The sequence below is a fragment of the Phyllostomus hastatus genome, unplaced genomic scaffold (assembly GCF_019186645.2).
Source record: "Phyllostomus hastatus isolate PE091 unplaced genomic scaffold, TTU_PhHast_1.1 phas_contig_254, whole genome shotgun sequence".
Classification (NCBI taxonomy): Eukaryota; Metazoa; Chordata; class Mammalia; order Chiroptera; family Phyllostomidae; genus Phyllostomus; species Phyllostomus hastatus.
This window is the reverse complement of record NW_025333810.1, coordinates 636,778-657,149: the sequence shown is the minus strand read 5'-3', so window position 1 is coordinate 657,149 and position 20,372 is coordinate 636,778. Positions and strand designations below refer to the sequence as shown.

The 20,372-nt window shown below is 39.7% G+C and overlaps 1 protein-coding gene across 5 annotated transcripts; it reads right to left on the bottom strand.

The window, feature by feature from the left end:
• Positions 1-1,462: 1,462 nt before the first annotated feature.
• MACIR (macrophage immunometabolism regulator) lies at positions 1,463-17,146 on the bottom strand. 5 transcript variants are annotated; one of them, XM_045837934.1, is made up of 3 exons: positions 16,970-17,139; positions 11,633-11,722; positions 1,463-3,930 (listed from the first exon to the last, which is right to left on the bottom strand). In XM_045837934.1, the coding sequence occupies exon 3, from the start codon at positions 3,905-3,907 to the stop codon at positions 3,284-3,286; it is 624 nt and encodes a 207-aa protein (XP_045693890.1). In that variant the 5' UTR covers positions 3,908-3,930; positions 11,633-11,722; positions 16,970-17,139; the 3' UTR covers positions 1,463-3,283. The 5 variants fall into 5 exon arrangements, with proteins under 5 accessions (XP_045693890.1, XP_045693894.1, XP_045693892.1 ...); XM_045837938.1 differs by lacking the exon at positions 16,970-17,139 and adding an exon at positions 16,592-16,832; XM_045837936.1 differs by lacking the exon at positions 16,970-17,139 and adding an exon at positions 16,126-16,585.
• Between the last annotated feature and the right edge of the window lie 3,226 nt (positions 17,147-20,372).

The following is a 20,372-nucleotide window of genomic DNA, read 5'->3' as shown; positions in this document are numbered from 1 at the left end:
CTACAGGTTGGTGTTGCAGGGGGCAGGGAGAGGGATGGACAGGAGGAAGAGCTAGTGTGAGCAGTGCCCACTGACAGGGAAGAAGAGGACTGGGGATCGCTATAGAGCTTTTATGCCATTAATAAACTGCTTGACAGTCTCTCCTACTTTCTATGAGAACACACACTTAGGCCAGGGTCATTTATAAGTTCCCTTAAAAAGTGTCAATGGTTATAATGGAATGAAAGCCTTTCTGAGATAAAAGTATGTTAGGATGAGAAAATAAGTAAAAATAGGTTGCTTTTCTCAAGATCCCAAGAAATAGTCCTTCTTTAGTGAAAGGCCAGTATACCCTTAAAAGTTAATACAGAATCTTCTAAAAGCTTCCTCAAACCCCAAATATTAAAATCATTTAAGTAAACATCTCAAGGGAGGGAAAAAGACAGTGACCTACATATGGGCATTATTATGGGCACTAAGGGCCAATGGACGGGACTCACTAGGCTGGAAGAGTAGCCCTGCCTGAGTCCAGAAGATCTGGGGGTTGTCAGTGAGTTTAAGTTTTAATCCCTGCCCATAGTAGTTTCAGCCCTGACTGCAGACTACAGGAGTCCAGGAACCAGAGGTACCACTGCAGCCGAGGGGACTCAGAGGAGCCACAGCAGCTCCCCACAAATTGAGGCAAGCACTGAAGTTCTATTGCTGTACGCACCAGCTGAACCTCTAAAACATGGTATTTCTGGGAAAAAAAAGTTATGTGGTACTGCAATATATTTAAGCACAGGCACTATAAAGTAACTTCATCAGGTATAGTGGCCAACAGTGTGCCCCGTTCAGTCTGGAATATTAAACTGAATAAAAACGAAGGGAGAAAGTTCAAAAACAGAATACGTTAAAAGACTCAAGGAAACAGGATTTTTCAACTCAGAGATCCAGCCTAACCTTTTTCTCTCAACAGTATAGTATCTACTGTAGGAGCACCTGCCCATAGAGCGCACAGAAGGCAAGAATAAAGTAATGAAGGGCTCCACAAACACAGAAAAACTACTGACCATGACTTTTGGAACTTTCTAGCACACCAAATTTAAAATTACATTATCTTTACTAATCAGACATAACAATTGTGCATCATATCTCCAACTTTTAACCCCTTCATTTCCACCACAGAATTGTTTGGGTTTTTTTTTTTTACCTGTCTTTAAAAACAAAACAAAACAAAACAAAAAGCTACATAGTTTTATTTAGCTCAAGAAAGGATTCAGGTGCATAGGCAGGAAAAGATCTCACAGGTGTACAGCTGTGTTTCCTAACAAGTGAATACAATCATTGTTGTGAACACAGCCTTTACCTTGGAATGTAAATGAGCACCAAAAGTAATTTTTTAAAACAAAAACGGGGCCTAAAAATATGTGCTTAGGTGGAATTCTTGAACAGTGACCCGCCTGTTGATGATGGACTTTGTTTAAAGCATCACACAACAATGTGTGTTTACATCACCCTTTTATTTCATAGTTAGAAATAATACAGTTCCACAGGGTAAATCATCAATAAATAACGATGTTTAATCATTAAACGTAAAAATCCCAACTCTTTGGCATCTGACAGGATTCTATTTCTTGTCAAACTAATGACTGTATAGATATAGTTAATCTTAGTGATCATTCGTCAATACAATATGTTACAAAGGTGCAATTTACGTTAAAGTATCAACAGCTGAAAATTTACAGCCCACCAAGAAATCTGATGAACTCGGGAAGATATGGGCCAACTTCACCAAGGTTCAATCACACAGTCTGCCTCAGTAAAAGCATAATAAATGTTGATTAGGAGCTCCTAGGGTTTTCTAATACTTACTCTGCTCTAAATAGTTTGCCATTCATTCTGGCTAAGAAAAGTCCCAACTGCACCAGGAATGGCCCACTGATTAATTAAAAGGTGTTCTTATTTTATAAGCAGGATTGCTAACACCTAAGAAACTCACAGCCCCCAAAATAAAATTTAAAATAAGCAGTTCAATGCTGCCAGAAATGCCAATTCAGTTATAAATTGCACCTTCAAGAGTCAAAAAAGAAGAAAAGAAATAGAAACTTTTACAAAAGGTAAGTTACATACATTTTTTTTTTCAAAATATATTCAAGAATAGTTGAGCTGTATTTGTTACTAAAGCCAGGGCAATATCTCTTTAGCAACAAATTAAACCAGTGCAATTGACATAAATTGTTAAGTAATCCAGGATTAACCCATTAAAACTGTAGAAGCCCCTTGGGCTCCTACACTAATCCTAGAAACTGGAATTTCAATGAGTGCTTGTGCTGCAAAAACTAAAACCTGGAATGACCTGATGCAGTGCTGAATGGTATCACTTCATATTAAGCATTCGATAGTAGAAATCATGAATTCCTCTATTAAAGTTCCATTCACTTACAGAACATTCAGATGCAGACTGTATTATGCCTATAATCCACAACCAAAAGAATCTTTCCACTTTAAAGTTCCAGATGAATTTTAAATTAGAAAATAAGCTCAAAGGAAACTTTTTCAACTTATGAAAATTTCAGATAGGAAACTTTCTGGAAAAGCTTCCCCCCCACCTATTGTAAAATAAATACTTTGTATCTCAAATTTAATTTTATTAAGACACACGTTAATAATGCTATAAAGAAATATTTTACAGCCATAGAGATCAATACCTTTCCATGCGGAAATAAAAAATTCATTGCTCAATATTAGAATTGAGGCAAGTGAAGAAAGATTATTCTCTTGTCAATCTGAAATGTTATTTTTTTCAGTGCAAAACCAGTTATAAAATATTTAAACGTAATATTTAAAAATAAAAAGTGGTCCAATTCAGCAATGTTCAAGTTCTAAATTTCATAAAACAAATCATTACATACATTTTATAGTAAAATACAGAGATTAAAGAAGTACTTAAGTACTTAAGATATAAATTTCTAATGAATCATACCAAGTCAGCAACAACCAAGCAGAATAGCATTCCTGACTCCAGCGTGAGAATCGTAAAGATCTTACGGTACCAAAGCCTTTTTTCCTAGCTAAAAAGCTATACAAACTAATGGTCAACATTCTGTTTTCTTTGTAGTTGCGTGCTCTAGAGTGATTTCTCCCCAAGTACCTGTGATTTTACTTCTGTATTCAAAATTTGATGCAAACAATTTTTATGTTCCTGGAACACTTAGCTGATATAACCATCTATAACGTGAAGAGTCCTGTACAGAGTACAACTGTGGGTTTTTCTAGCCAAGTACAGGCTGCCCTAAACTGGTTTACACACTCGGCAGGTCATTCATGTATTATTCCTGGCAAACACACGGTCCCCCCGGAGGGTTAGGTGTTGAAGCTGGTACTGTAGCACTTCTGTGTCAGCTGGCTCCTTGATGTTCATTTTATCTAGGTTGAGGTAGTCCAGAGATTTGGAGTGAGACCTCTTACCTTTAAGAAGACAAAGAGGCAGAGGCCCATGGAGGGCCTTATAAGGTTCATAAGGTAAAGATTTAGTGCACTTGTCTCCTGAGCTGGGCATCCGCCTTCGCCTCCTGCCGTTGACAGCTGGAATCTCGTATGGCTGGTAGTACCTACTTCTGGTTTTATACAAACGAGAGGAACGTGCAAGTCCTGCATCCAGCTGTTTGGAGCGCAAGGAAGGCACGGCTTCTCCCTTACCCTCTTCACCTCCTGTGCACTTCTGGGCTAACTTCAGGAGTTCCTCACCAGTGGTGAAGCCCACCAAATAGTTAGAGTCCATGTGGAGGATCTGGTAGCCTGACACAGTCCGGCGCATTGGTGAGCATGGTGTGCTGGAGCAGCGGGGCTTCTCTGCCTCTGCCTTTCCTGGGGAGCTCGCCTCGGCCATGGGCAAGGGCAGGGTGCTCAGGGTACTTCTGGACTCTCCATTAACATCTACTTCCATTTTAGCCACCAGTCTGCACACTCCTAAAAGTAGACAGACAGATTAGAAGGCTGCAGAGCGCAGAACAGTAGGCCAAGCTGGATTATTTCAGATGGTTCAGGGATCATGAAATAACACTGGCCTGAAAAACAGCCCATGTACAATTAACAGATTTTTATCTGCCTTTGAAGAGTTCCAGAGCAGGTATAAAGTGACTACTAATCCCTCTCTGCCTTCAGCCTGAAGTATGACTAAATGGTTCGGGTGGAGGAGCCTACAGAAAACAACACTCCTCAATACAGTGCTCCATTCAATCACGCAAAGTTTACTCCTTGATAAGATATTAAGCAAATCAAATACATACCTCAACATTAGACAAATGAAAATAATCAACACAGTTTCACAAGAATCCACAAAATCTTTCCAACATGAAAATTAAAGTCTTTATACTTCCCATCATTTGACTTAAAGTAAGTGCTTAGCTCTTCCACCTGCAATTCTTTTCAATTTTGTTAAGGGGCAAATAATAAAAAACATAAAAGCTGATCCATTTCTGCAAAGATTCCAATTTAGGCCAAAGTAATTTTTCTTATGGTATGGAGAAGTCTTAAGGGAGGGGGCCTCCAAATCTTGTAAACATTCCTCCTTCCATATCCCAGTAAATCCTATAAATAAATCATTTGTAACATTAAACATATATAAAATACCAGATGTTATTTTATTTGAACACTTAATCATCAAATATACCAAGTAAAACACTGCACTTTTGAACAGTGTAGTAAAGGGAAGAAGTAACAATATATACTAATATTATTTATTACAATAATCACGTTGCAGTGTGGGGAAACTCCAATAACAGGAAGTACCACAAAGAATTGCCAGGTTCTTAGGAAGTTGTAGATAAATCAAATTTTGGAAAATAACATATTACAGGAATCTGAATAACAATACCATTTCTGAAAACATCATTTTATGAATCTAATTGCTAACCAAAATGTCAAGTAATAACTGATTTTAAGATTAAATATTTATTGGAAAAGGTTATGATATTAAATAATGCTTATGAATCCTTTTGTAAAAAAACCTTTTCCTAACTGAGGCCTTTCCTAAATTTGGGTATTCCTTTAAAATCCAAGCAATTAAAAAGCTGAAGAAAAACCATGCATAACCTTTTTCCTTCATCTGCATGCTGTACTTCCATCGTTGGAAAATAAATAACCCAGACTGAAGTTACCAGATGCCATCCTGTCCTCACTAGGGTCCACATTTATAGCACAGCTGAAATTAACACTAGTAATAATTCCTGAGATAAAACAACTGCTAAAGAGATCAACATAGGTTTACTCACTTTGTACTCCAAATCTTGGACTGTTTTCAACTTTAACCAAAATATATTCACCCCTCAACCCTTCTAGACTTAAAGTAATTGGCTTTATTTTATTTTATTAATGAAAAAATAAATCTGTACTTGCTTTTATACTCTATTTCTCTATGGAGAGGACTGAAGCAGGTGGCCACCAGCTGTTTTGATATGTTTACCAAAACCTGAAGATTTCTCATCTAATAAACTTTTAGAAGGTCACACAAAGCTTCATCAAATTTTATGGTAAAGAAACAAATGTTTACATTAAGCCAAATGACAAACTAATCCTTCCTTTCTCACTAATCCTGTTTTTGAGGAAGAACACAAGAGAAGAGCTTATCCAAAGCCTCCAACCTATGTAACAGCAGGAAGTGATTCTGACAGTTTATTCTCCAAAGACACAAGGACACACAGAGGAGGGTCAGCGAGGCCTAAATAACCAGGGCTGTGGGGGAAATGGAGCACACACACTCTGGGAGCCCCACCCAGTAGCCACCAGGGTGGTGAAACTCAAGCAATCAGTCACATTAAGTGACTTGGTCCAGGTTTCTTCCCAACCTGGCAGTCCATGACAGTCCAAGGACTTCTACCAGCCACCTTACAGAACCCACATTTGGTATACTATGAACTTCCTAAAACCCACGACTCATACCCTACCCTCCTGAACTGGGTAATAATTCAAACAGAAGATCGGCTGAAAGTCATCTTTTTTGCCCATGAGAGATAAAAATTGCTAGGAAAGTTAATGGTGTACAAAGTCATAGCACAAAAGTGGGCACAGGCTCGTCACGGGTCATCAAAAATCTCTTCCCACACTAAGTCAATCCAGCTGCATCAAGGCAGACCATCAGGAATTCTGTCATCTCTAGGGGTTAAGGATAAAGGATAGTAGGATACAAAGATTTGAGAGAAAAGGGCAAAAATATTACATATTAGCCAGAAAATAAGTAGCTAGAAAATTAGAAAAGTGGCATGAGGCAATGTTTAAGGTCAAAGTTTGACGCGACATGAACTAGGCACCACTGTTAGATGAGTAACCATCACTGGTTAAGTTTCTAGCAGCCAAGAGCATCATAAAACAGTATCGCCTAGTGTGGGTAAAGTTAACCAACAGGATCTTCAGGCAACTACCTGATAGACAATGATTTAACCTACATACTTATCTAGATGTGGTTTAAGAGCTCTAGAAATTTCACCAAGCAGCCTGGTGTAAGAAACCTATATATAGTAAGATGACATGAACAACATATTCCCGGAAGAAAATGCTACTTACCCAGAAAGTTAAAGAAACAAGCATTTCTCATACCCTCTAACAACTATTTAAGTAACCAAGGTCAATAGTCGGTGTAAAATTTCTGAATCAGTCTTGCTGCATTGGAACACAAAAATGTTCATTTTAGATATATTACATGTGCAGCTGTTACCTACTGAGTAATTCTAAGGACTGAAAAATTGTTTACATTTTTTGGCTATAAGGTATCAACACTTCTGCTCCAAACAATAGCAGTCTCAAAACTAACAGATCTTTTTGGTGGCTTTACTGGACTCTGCAGTGTCTTGTTCATATGTACAAGAACATCTTCAGATCTTGACACTGAAGTAGGAACGTGAATATGCAACCAGAACTCCTACAAACTGCTTAGCTTTTTTTTACAGATTGCCTTTCTAAAAAATATCTACTGTGAGACACTAAGAAAGCTTGGTGGAGGCTGGGCTTCAGACAAGGGAAGCAATGACTGGCAAATATTTCATTTTTAGCTGAATGGAATGCTGACTAAGCAACATACCTTCCATTCCTCAACGTGACTGAAAAAAACTTTTCATGCTGTTAAATTCCTGAGAATTTCTGGACTGAATTTAAATACTGAAGCAAGATCCTGAGAGCAGTTACAGAAACAACTTTCTCAGGTTGTCTTTCTCATGGGCCAGCGTGGTACAGGTACTGTCCTACTGGAAAACAGAAGTTTGGGTACTTTCTAATTCTGGAAATCTGCCAAAAAAGGGGGGGCTGATACTTAAGACTATAAAGACTTAATGGTCCCAAAGTCAACATATCTTGATATATGGATGTCCAATATTTTACACTGCAAAATTTCTTACTAAACATCACTCGTCAGGAATGAATGACTACAACTGGAGATGGCCTGTGTTTAGCAGTAAATTCTTCATTGTTACCCTGAAAAATCTGCTTGTGAGTTTGTTATTTTTAACAAACTTATTCAAGAGTAAGCATTTTGTTTCATATTCTAAAATAACCTTGTGTCAAAAAAGCATACTTCCAGGATAAGTGAGTACAAAGCGCTCTGGTGTAGAATGCAGGTCTGTGCAGCAGGCACTACTCCCACTGCATCCACAGAAACACATGTGAACTGAGGAATCAGGTCCCGTGCTAACTCCCGCTACAGAACACTAAAAACCAGAAACCAGCAATACCCTTATTGCTTCCATGAATGCCTTTCATATATAGTTTAAGGCAAAAATAAGGACTGGAAACAGAAAACAGAAAAACAGAGGCAGCAAAATTTCAGTGGACGGAAGAGTGAGTCTAAAACAGAAAATGCGAAGAGTAGAAAAGTCAACTTGTTGAACAATGCTTGTGAAACTGAGTTTCTTAAACAAGTACCAGGAACAAGTGACACCTAAGGGTCTTCAACATCAAATTCGCTCACAGTCCACTCACTAATAATGGCACTGACGTGTGTGTATAAAGCAGGGAAGACCTGGCCGTGTTCACACATAGCACTACATTTCTTTGGAATATGAGGGTTCAAACTAGACAACATGAGACAAGCAACACATTTACCAGAAAAAAAAATGTACACAGTACACATTTAAAAACAATGGATGAAGAATGCATTTGTGAATTTTGGCTGAAACTAAAGCAAATAGATCCAAACCTCAATACACATACAAGGGGAACCAGATACACCAAGACGAGCACATTCAAAACACTGTGACCCAGATAGGAAGTGATCAGCTGTGAATACTCTCCAAGAGGGCAAACTTCCTACACATTTGGCAAAAGGAACAACATTTTGAAAATATAACCTAAATGCCTTAGCTCCTTAGACCAGCTCTGAGAATAGCTGTTAAGTTGCACAACTGCTAGACAAAAAATTCTTTTTTGAGAAGTACTGAATGTTTTTTTTAATCAGGTTTATCAAAAAAAAAAGTCACCCTCAGTCAAAAAACTGCTCCATATGCTTGAACTGCTTTTAGAAACATACAGCAATATCACTTAAGAGAAAACATAACTGTCTAAATATACAGAACAAAAATGTCATCATGTGAACAGAATTCTTTTCAAGAGGTATCTGAAGCAAACCATTCAGAATAGAGCCATTCCTTGGGAAAAAGCTTCTCCTGAGCATGGCTATTATCTGTTTAATGATATCAAGAACCATCAGATTTTAGTGCAAAATCATCTTGGAGTTCACCTACCTGGAACCTCCGGTTATAGGGAAGGTGACCCTGTGGCCACGAAGGCAGGGGCTTACCCAGAGCCAGAGCCAGGCAGGCAGTTCCAGGTCTCCTGGCTCCAAGTTCAGGGCTCCTTTGAGTAAATCCTGCCATGCTTCTACCATGTGGTTCCAAACTTGTCTACACATTGACATCATCTAAGGAGCTTCCAAAAATACTGATGTCAGTGCTCTACCCCCGATTTGTGATCTAATTCATGTGACGTGTAGCCAGGGCTCTGAAATGTTTCAAAGATCCCCAGGTGATCCTAAGATGCAGACATGGCTGAGAACTTGTCAGAGAGAACTTATCTGACAGAAGAATTTCACCCCTGTAAGTTCCTGCCCGTTATTATTTTTTTTTAATCAGTAATTATAGTCATATCAGTGACCATCACTTTTGGCTGCTTGCAATTGCTAACAACCTATCATCCCTAAGGCCTTCAAGTTTACTGTTCTTAATACATTGTGGGCTTTTTTTTTAATCTTCTAACTAAACTTGTTAAAACTAGATATAAAATAAAAATATATCTGTGCTGAATGAGAATCAGGTTCCTTCATCTATATGCACTTTGGTATAGTTATTTTAGTTATTTAGAAGCTTCTGTCAGGTACAGCCACTTTGGAAAACAGTTTGAGAATTTCTTACAAATTTTAATAAATGCTTATTTAACCATCCACACACCCTACTTGTAGATATTAACCTAGTGAACACGAAAATATATGTTCACACAAAGACAAGAATGTATATGTTTATAACATCTTCATTCATAATCATCCAAAAGCTGGAAACAATGCACACGTCCACCAACAGGGAAATGGATCAACTTGGCTCTGTCCATACGTAAATGCCACTTGGCAATGAAAAGGAGTAAACAAGGATTACAGTGAGTGACAGAAGCAGACAGAAAATGCTACATACTGTGTGATTCCACTTACATGACACTCTGGAAAAGGCAAAACTACTGGGACAGAAATCACTCAATGACTGTCAAGGCTAGGGTTGGGGGAAGGGGACAGACTACAAAGGGGTACAAAAGGGTTTTGGAAGGTAATGAAAATATTCTATATACTGACTGCAGTCATTATTATACAACTGTATATATTTGTCAAAACTCATCCAACTCTATACCTTATAAGGGTGAATTTATGTAAATTATATTTTAATAAATCTGACTTTAAAAATAAAAGAAGCTGTCACACATTTCCAAGTTTTTGATGGTCCTCTAAATTTTCTATTCCTGTAGCTACAGGAATGTGTGTACATCTGTATCTCTGCATATGCATATGTATACAGATGTATGATACATTGCTATAGCTATAGTTATATATGTAAATAGAAAGACTCTCTAGCAGAGCTGCAAAAGGGGAAATGAGCCAACTTAAGAAGCAGTAAGGCCCTGACCCATGTGGCTGAGTTGGCTGGATGTCATCCTGCAAAGTGAAAGGTCACTGGTTCAATTCCCAGTCAGGGCACAAGCCTGGGTTGCGGGTTTGATCCTCGATTGGGATCAGAAGTAACCAACCGATATTTCTTTCTCTCTCTTTGTCCCTTCCCCTCTCTCTAAAAATAAATAAATAAAATCTTTTTTAAAAAGTAGAAGTTACCTGTCAATATAGCCTACACAACCATTAAGATACCTTCTGATTCTGAGAATATACAATTTGAAGAATTTTAAAAATCGGAGGACCAAATTTTGTGCTTTATCTCAGTTGTATGAGTTAGTGACCCAGCCACATTCTTACTTTATATCCTCTGAAACTACTTTGTATTTATGATTTTCAAAGCTCTTGCTCTTCTCTTCAAAACAAAATTTTAGTAATGTTTCCACTCTTTTGATGTTTTAAAATGCATTTTCATACATTCCATAGGTTACAAATGCTTCACAAACAGAACTGTTTGTGTTTCCCCACCATCCCTTTGAATCATTCTACTACTGACTGATAATTTGAAAATCACTTATTATGAAACTACTTTTTTCAGGGATTATGACCATTCTAAGTAGTTCAAAAAAGGACCCACAAAGATATTGGCCAAGTAGAATGTTATATCAAAGCATGAACTCAGACTAATGCAGTTTTTAAAATTCTAAAGAGTTACAAAATCATTACTAATTTGTCTCCCCTTCAAAGACTCGGAGCCACGTGAACAACTGTGGCAGCACACATACACAGATGACATACTGAAAAAGACAACCAGAGGAAAACAACAGCACTGCATATTCTTAACAGTTTAAATTCCCAGTGTGATGAAAGGAATGTCACACTTGCAGTGAACTGCTATTCAACTAAGTGAAAATGATGCTCCTTTCTGTCACCTGTTTGCCATATTTTATGTATGATAATATACAACTAGAACTCTTTGCAGATTATCTTGCCAATCTCTGGAGAGAAATGTTTTTACTAAAATTTTCCTGAAATTAGAGCAATATCTCTTCACTACTGTATTTTCTGATATTCTGCAAGACCTCCTTTATCTTCTAGGAATAAAAAAAAGGAAAATCTACTCACTCAAAAAGTTAAAAATTTCAAGTATAATATGAGCATCTTGCAACAATTTCAGCCCTTGCCATGAAAAATGTCACCCTGGCTGGTGTGGCTCAGTGGATTGAGTGCCAGCCTGCAAACCAAAGGGTCACTGGTTCCATTCCCAGTCAGGGCACATGCCTGAGTTGTAGGCAAGGCCCCAATAGGGGGAGTGGGAGAAGCAACCACACACTGATATTTCTCTCTCTCTCTTTTGCCTACCCTTCCCCTCTCTTTAAGTGAATAAAATATTAAAAAAAAAATAAAATGTCATAACTATAGTATACATATCTGTAATAACACACTGAGACTTCACATTTATCTGTTCATATAGTCCTTACACACATTATTATGTTCATATAACTGATTAACAAGCAGAAAAAGCAAAATACAACTCACCAGACTAAATCCCAGAAGATGTCACTGTACAATTTCCAATGAGTCACAAGGGAACACAGGCATAATAATTTTTCTGCTCTATTCCAGATACTAAACATGAGATACAAAAATAAACCTTTAATTTAAAAAGTAACAACACTTATAAAGCAATTATATCAATTCTAACAGCAAAACAGGATGAAACTAGCAGGAGGTACTAATACCAGGTATAGGTTATATAGGATACCCTATTAATTAATTTAATTAATTTTGAATTTGTTCAGTTAAATTAAACCAAATTTTATCAAGCTTGTTCCTCTGTGTTCTGTTGCTTAAGTAGGTAGTTGGAGACTAGGAGTAGCTAACTGGGCTAAATCCTACGGATTTAAATGTTGGTTCCACCACCCTAGTCCTATTCCCAGTTCGAGACTCACAGTACCCTATAAAAAAATAACCATGAGGCTGGGTCAAAAGAACGGGTTCTACCTAGCCTGAGCTCTACTAAGAACTTTGCCTCCTGACCTTGCATAAACAGCAGTCTTTAAATTGAAGACAACAGCATCCCTCCTCCCTCATATAGCTGTGTGAACCAAATGACATGAGGTAGGTGAACAAATCATTCTGCATGCTGCAAAGCCTTTTACGACGTGTGATGTTATTATGCAATTAATTCTTTGGTGTCTACTCATTTCAGCCATTAAATAGCAATAATAAAAATCCTTCATAAGACTGCTCTGAGGCAAATGATTGGAAGACTCTTGGAAAAACGCTTTTTTTTTAAAAAAAAGAACTTGAGCAACACTCCTTTAGCATTATTTGAACCCCAATCTGTCTGACTAGAAAGCCTACTGACCCACTGCTTTATATATGAAACTTCATTCCAGATTTGAAAGCAGAGAAGCCTTGAAGTAATTATCTAACTCTTGAACTGGAGCTGATGTGGAAGTCTAGGAAATGGTTGGTAATTTAATAGTAAACAAAATGTAGTAACTGATTATCCCTATTAGGCCAGTGCCAAGCCAAAAATAGAATATAAACAGCGACCTGGGGAACCACACAGGGCAAAGCCAAGGTGCAGGAGCTTCGTTCCATTTCTCATTTTTCACTCATTTCTGATTCTTACTATGTTTGTGTGTAACTGCCTGCTATCTATGCACAGGTCCTAAAAGGAAAATGATGAAGATGGTGTAAAAGGAAAAACTTTTTAAACTGAAAGAATAAGGCTAGAAGCTAATAAAAGAATATTCCTTCTTAAGAGCTTGCCTATAAAGGAATCCAGTAAAAAAAAACAAAACAACAAAAAAAACAAAAAAAACTACAGTAACCTTATCTATCTCCCACTAAAAACAAAACATTGTAATATGAAAGTTCCAAAAATATATTTTTATAGTAACATTTTTAGAATACTTTCAAAATCTATAAATTTCTAACACTTGCAATTGATTCTAGCCAATGTTTTGAACATGAAGGCTTGGCAAGATATCAATGGATCTCCTCTCAAAAACAATCAACATGAAGGAAAAGAACTCACATGAAATTCTTACAAGATGGATTAAATGCTGCTTGGAAAAACAAATTCAAATAAACAGAGCAAAGGCGATAGTACATAATGCTTCCAGCTATAAGCAGCTGAAACAAACAGAAAGTCCCGTGATATTATCCTATAAGCTATGAAAATAGGAAAAATTAAGCATGGTGAAGAGCTGTTCACAGGCCTCTGGATAGGGAAACCATGAGTGACTAAGCAAAAGACACCCAACATTTGACTGCAAATAGACCTCTACAAATAGAAAAGTCTGCAAACATTAACTAGCAAATGTGTCAAATTTCTCAGTCAAGATGACAGATATCATCAGAGGTAAACAAAAAGAATGTCCTTCAAAAGCAGAGTGGCCACATGTCTCAGGTCATAGCCACCACTACCCTGGCATAATTAATTACAGATCCCCCTTTATGTCTCAAAAGTGTCCCAGTTTGGCAATTACATTGTTATCCTACTCACAAGTATATATAACAATAGAAAGGCAATGAATTATGGAATGGAGGACCTTCTGCTTGCATGGTGGTTTCCCATATAGGTCTGAGGAGTATTTGTTTGGGTGAATCCACACAGCCATTTAATTATTCACTTACTCATGCAGTCATTCAACAATATTTTGAGTCTTATGCTCCAATCCTGTACACTCAGTGGGACAAACACAAAAACTGAAGCCTGAGAGCAGGCAAGAGGGACAGACAGACATGGAAATACATAAATCTAATAGGCCTAAAAAGTAAACCTGAATAGCACTGGGAACCCAAAGAAGTGAATGATTTTTCCCCCAAAATATAGAAAGCTCCACATGGAAATGGTTAAGTCTACACAAAATCATTACATAAAAATGCCATAAAACTCAGGCTTCAGTTTACATCCACTAACAAAATAGCAATAAGAAAAGATTTAACAAAATCTATCAGTTCCAAATCAGGTCATGAATATGACAGCCTGTACATAGTCCTTATGGATTTTGGTAAATAAATCCCACCAATCAATAAAGATTATATTATGAAAAGCAAGATAAATTTTAGGCAAAGAAAACTGATAGGAGTAGAAGTTATAGGTTCTAATGCTAGCTGTCAAAACACAAAGAAAAATATGGAAACAGGTAGGACTTCTCAGAGTGACTCTTTAAGGAGAGACCAACAATGAAAAACCACTTGGAAAAAGCGTAATTTTTAAAAGCTCCACTGAGACTAATGAAAATATTTTGCAACCACTAGTCTCAAAGATTATTCTACAAACACTAAAAGAGAAAAGAAACAGAACATCTCCCAAGTAACAGAACATGAGCAGAAATAATAATGATTTAACAACACACACAATGAAAACAAAATGCTTAGCTGTGCATACATGCTCATCTTAGAGTTTACTTTAAAATATTCTTGCTTTTTCATTTACAACTCATAAAAACTAAATCACCAATAATTCTAAAGAAGAGTTTAGGTAGGGTGTGATTTTTCTGAATCTATCCTTGACCTTAAAAACAAATCATTAATCTCACCACTCTCTCCAATGTGGTAAGACAACCCATAATGGGTTCCATAAAACAAAAATCTGTTTATCTAATCAGTTCTTTTAATAGTAATTCCCTTCAAGTGCAGCATTCATTTTCTATTTCTGCTAGTAGAAATTAAAGCTATGTAATCAATGTCTTATCATTAGGTAAAATCATCCTTCTATCCATTTTAGAAAAAAATTCAGTTCCACCACAAATGTGACTGAGGGTAACTACAACTGCAGGTCTACATAGAGTCTTTACAAAAAATTTCCATCTTGGGAAGCAAAACCGAATGGGACAGGTGTACACAGTGGAACTGGCTGGTCTTCCAGTGGTAAGCTTAAAATTAGGAACTTATTTTGTTAGACCAGTGACAAAATCAGAATTCTCTCTGGAAGAGAATAGCTGATTCCCTTCACCAGAGCATAAAAATCAGCTGAGAAATTTAAATCCTGTATATAAAGTGTTTTTACTGCCACCACTCTACACACTTAAGGGCTAATGGGTACAAACCTCTCCAAAGTATACAAAATTATACAGAGAAAGTAAAAAAATTCACTAACTATATGTAAGGTCAATAAATACCCTATACCTTATCCTGGAATAGATACTACTAAACAATCTTATTTTCAATTAAATAAACTGTGGACAGAAGCATATTCTATACATCAATTTTTATCAAATCAAAGCAGTCTCTGGGCTCATTAATCCTTATATTTCATTTTGGTCATTTTATTAAGTTTATAATGCACACACAGTACATAACACTGAGAAATCTGTGAAACATTCATTCTAACTGTGGGAGCATAAATCACAGTCTTGAATTAAAATACCAAAAGCGCCTGCAATAATAACCAGTACTGTATTTTTCTTTAAATAAATGGGTAAATAAACTTTGGGAAGAGGTCATTTCTATCTCTCTAGTGTCTAGCCTGTTCTACAGGGTTAAAATCAAACCAACTAACAACTCTCAATTGTAGGATGGCTCATCTGAGGAAAAAATGTAAAATGAAGAGTCTAGTAACGGCAGAAATGTTGTGTAAGAATTGTTCTTCGGCTAGGAGTAGCAGGCACCCTATAGAATGCTTTTGCCTCCATTCTTCCAATTCCTCAAATGATTAAAAGTTCCCAGTCCCAGTTTTACCTGTGCATCGCAGCCATCCACATACACACTCAGCATGTTGGCTCCATACAAATGACTAACCCAATGGGTGCAAACTGGCGTGAGTGAAGAAGTAGGGAGACCCTACAGATGTGGAACACTTGCAAGGGAGAAAGGACGGGCCATCACTCCTTTCGTGTTCCCATCTCCTTTCTGGCAGAGATTTGCAGATTCCTCCACTAGAGAGACTTTGGCAGCTTCACAATGCGGCCGCCTGCTCAAGGTCTGAATGCCACCCGCCTGGAAACCCCTTTCCACGGCTTCCCACCTGCCCCAAAGTCCACCCGCGACAGGTGGGGCGAGGGTGGCCATACCCAACATCTGCCGCTTTCGCTTCAGGCCAGCACCCGGCGCCAATCCATACGCACGCCCTCGGACAAGGCCGGCCCTCCCGCCCCCACCGCACCCGCAGACCCGCAGCCCTGAGCTGTGGGCAGCCTCGCCCCCCACAGACTGCTGAGCGGCAACGAGAGTCGAGGAGATAAGGCCGCCGGAGCTCGCTCTAGGGTACTATCTGGCCCGGGCAGTCGCACCCGGCGTGGAGTCGGGCACGCCGCCACAGGCGCAGCAGGCCCACGAAAGAGCTACTTCTCAATGGGGCCTCCAGGCCCGCTGCCCCGCGCAGCGGGCACGGCGGCAGGGCTGCGAGCGTGCGCGTCAACGCTCCCCGACTTCCGCGCCGCCGCACCCCGGGAGAGGCGCTGCGGGTCTCCGAGTGCCCGCAGCTCCCAGGCGAGCGCACGCCGCGCGCACACGGGGCGCATGCCCCCGCACACTCACTCACACACGCTGCACACTCAAGGCGTCTCCGGCCCCTCCCCTCTGCCAAGGAACGGCGGGCTCACCGCACCCGGCAAGGGCCCCACCCAGTTCACTATATCCCAGCCCCCAGCTCCGGTGTCGAGGGACCGGCTAGTCGAGGCCAGGGGTCACTGAGGCCGCTCATCCCCGCAGCTCTCCCGGCCGGGGTTCACCAACACCGCGAGGGCTCCGCGCGCCCGGCCCCGACACGAGGCTGGGAGGAAGGGGCGGCGCCGCAACCGGGGCTGGCACTGGGAATCGGTTACTGGGGCACCCCCCCCCCCACCGCCACCCACCCGTCACCACCTTTTCTGCAGCACAAAAGGTTGCAGACGAAACCGACCCCGGGCGACCTACCGGTGGCTCACACCTCGCCGCCTCCGCCGTGCTTGAGGCCACGAAGCCCGAGACGAGGGCGGGAGAGGCGCAGGGCTGCGGCACTGAGATCCGGGCAGAGGCCGCCAGCGGAGCTAGCCGGGTACCCGCTCCGCTCCCTCCGCGCTCAGCGCCAGCTACCGCCCGGCGTAGTCCCCGCCTCCACCTCCTCCGCCCGCCTTCCCGCCCTCCTCCTTCTGCTGCAGAGGCGAAGCCCGTCAGCGCTGAGCCCGCCTCTCGCGCCCAGCCCAGACACCGTGGAAGGGCAGACCGGCGAGGGAAAGGAGCTGAGGAGCCCTGAGGAAGTTGGCTGATGGAGCGGATTTGCTGACTGAGGAGGGGAGGGAGGAGCGTGCGTAACACCCCCGCCCCAGCCCAGACCACACACTCCGACTGAAGAGCCTGAAGAGCGTCAACTCACAAACCTGGCTGGCAACACTCAGGTTTCCCCGGTTAAGTGGTATGGTGATGTTTGTCACTTATGAGTCTCTGCTTAAAGGATTCAGAAGTCCATGAAATGACAAATTATAAGATCAACCTTAGAAAAGTGTTAAATATCTAGTGAAGGGGTGGTAGTAAAATTCAAATCGTTAGAAGTTAGATTATTTTTGAGTCTTCGGACTTGATCTTTCCCATTCTTGTAAGATATTCTTTTCTTTAATCAAGATTTTCTATTCTCAATTCCTGTACCTCCTCTCTGCCAAACCCGTTAATAAACGGCAATAAGTATATTTACTGTTGTTTATTTAGTACTCAGTATGTGCCAGACCTTTTACATGTTTTTTTCAAATTTACAATTTTCAACAATTCTGTAAGTTAGTGACCACTTATGATCAGTATTTTAAAGATGCTGGAAAGTTGAATTAAATTCCTCAAGGTCACACCTAGTAAGTGGCTGAGCTGGGTTTGAACTCCAGGCAATGGAACCTTAGAATTGTTTATAAATGTTGCTAATTTCTGTTCCAGTCTCAATCCAAGAAAATTTGTTGTTGTTTTTAGCAAAGTGCTTTATCTAAACATAAAAGGCCTAAACATGCTGTAAATTAATACAAATTTAGACAAATCTCGCTTCAAACTTGTTCCAAAATCTGTATATGCCCCATGATAATATAAAGGCAAATAAATAAATCGGAACACCTGTACTTTGGAACAGCATGATGCCTGGAGACTCCTCATCTAGAAGACATTTTATATGACTCCGTGTGCCCTAGTATAAGTAAGGAAAGCTAAAGAAGGAATTTTTAAAAAATTTTATTTATTTTTAGAGAGAGGGGAAGGGAGGGGAGAAAGTGGAGGAGAGAAATATCAATGTGTGGTTGCCTCTTCCATGCCCCCAACAGGGGACCTGGCCTGCAACCCAGGCATATGCCCTGACTGGGAATTGAACCAGAAACCCATTGGTTCACAGGCTGGCACTCAATCCACTGAGCCACACCAGCCCCAGCAGGAAATGTTGACTAATCTTCTCTAAAGAACAATTATAGAAAACAATTCACTCTTCCAACATGATATGTGTGTAACTTCTGAAATATAGAACCTGACACAACATATGTATTGAATACATGAATGAAGTTTGATTTTGTGTCAGTAATTTAGGAGAACACACTGAAAGTTATTTTAGATTATAATCCATCTGACAGAAGGGTTTCTTATTCTGATAATCATTCTCATAAAACCACCTCCAAAACGCTGAATATTTTATATTCAGAAATTCACTTTTATTTTGTCCTGCCTGATTGTGTGTGTGACCTTTTCAGAAGAATGCCTTGTACTTGCCCTTTGCTCTGAAAGTTTGGCAATGCTCTTTCGCCAAAAGTAATAAAGTTCAGCCTTGCCTTTAAGTTTATTAGGCTCAGGGCTAGCCTTTTGAGAGGGCACTGTCTCCAAATTGCCTGTCTTCCTGGGTGGTTCTCCATGCTCCCATTCCAGCCCTGACTCCTCACCCAATCAAAACTTCAGTCATTTCTTGAGTGTCACAAAGAACACCTAATAAACCAGTTCACCAGGAGGTTAATGGCTGATAACAGCTTTTTGTGTGGGCCCTCAGTGACATTATTATGCCACTAAAGACTCTGAATGGGCACTCTCTTAATTCAGATCTGTTGTGGCTTGCAAAGGCTGTGTCTGAGGGGTGTATGGGTGATGGGATTAATGCAGAAGCTCTGCCTAGGGCTTTTCCATGTTTTTTGAAGATCAATTGAATCTGTTTTTTAATGCCATGCTTATAAAGAATTAGGAGCAAGTATCAAATAATTCTTGTGACCTGAAATGCCTCCTGAGTGTGGGGAGTCAGACACCCCAGTTTACATGCCCCTTGTGTAAGTTACATCTTTGCCTCAAGGCACCTTCCCACAAAATCACTTTAAAATAATGGTTTTCTGGGAAGGATTATACTTTTTAAAAACTTTTTTCCATCCTTCACCCCTTCCTCTTTGGCAACCATAAGGTGGTTCTCAATATCTATAGGTCTGTTTCTGTTTTGTTTTTTTATCGCTGCATAATATTTCATTGTATATATACCACATGTTCATTCATCTGTTGATGGACACCTAGATTGCTACCATATCTTGGCTATTACTAGTAGCCCTGCAATAAACATAAGGGCGCATATATCTTTTCAAATTAGCAGTTTTGTTTTCTTCAGATAAATACGCAGAAGTGGAATTTCTGAATCACATGGCAGCTCTATTTTTAATTTTTTGAGGAATCTCCATCCTGTTTTCCATAGTGGCTGCACTAATTTACAATCCCACTGACAGTGTACAAGGGCTATGTTTTCTCCACGTCATTGCCAGCACTTGTTATTTGCTGACTTATTGATGATAGCCATCCTGACAAGTGTGAAATGATATCTCATTGTAGTTTCAATTTGCATTTCTCTGATGATTAGTGGTGTTGAGCACTTTTCATATATCTGCTAGCCATCTCTCTTCCTCTTGGGAGAACTGTCTGTCTAATCAAGTCCTCTGCCCTTTGACGTAAGTAGCAAACAGCCAGCTAGAGGGAACAGAGTAGGTATACTTGATAACATAGTGAATGTAAAACAGAAACTACAAAGCCAGTTGTGCAAGAAATACCACATCTCTACCTTTTTTTTACATGCACTTATTTTAAGCTGAGGCTAACCAGAAAAAGATACCACTCTAAATACTTATATAGAAAATTGGATGCAAGGAATTGATAACAGAGACAATGGAAGAATTCAGAAGCTAAACAGCGGTTGGTGAAGTAATCCAGAAATTAGCAAGTGCAGCCCATAGCTGGAGAAATAAAGGGAGGAAGCAGGGTTACAGAAGCCCAGAGACAGGCAGTATGGCCAACCTGGTGAGAGCTGCTGCACAGAGCAGAGATAGCCACTGCCAAGGAAGTCATCTATGGTGGGGAA

What these genes read in the sequence shown, in the direction of transcription:
- MACIR (XM_045837939.1), bottom strand. Translation starts at nt 3,907, where the DNA reads ATGGAAGTAGATGTTAATGGAGAGTCCAGAAGTACCCTGAGCACCCTG.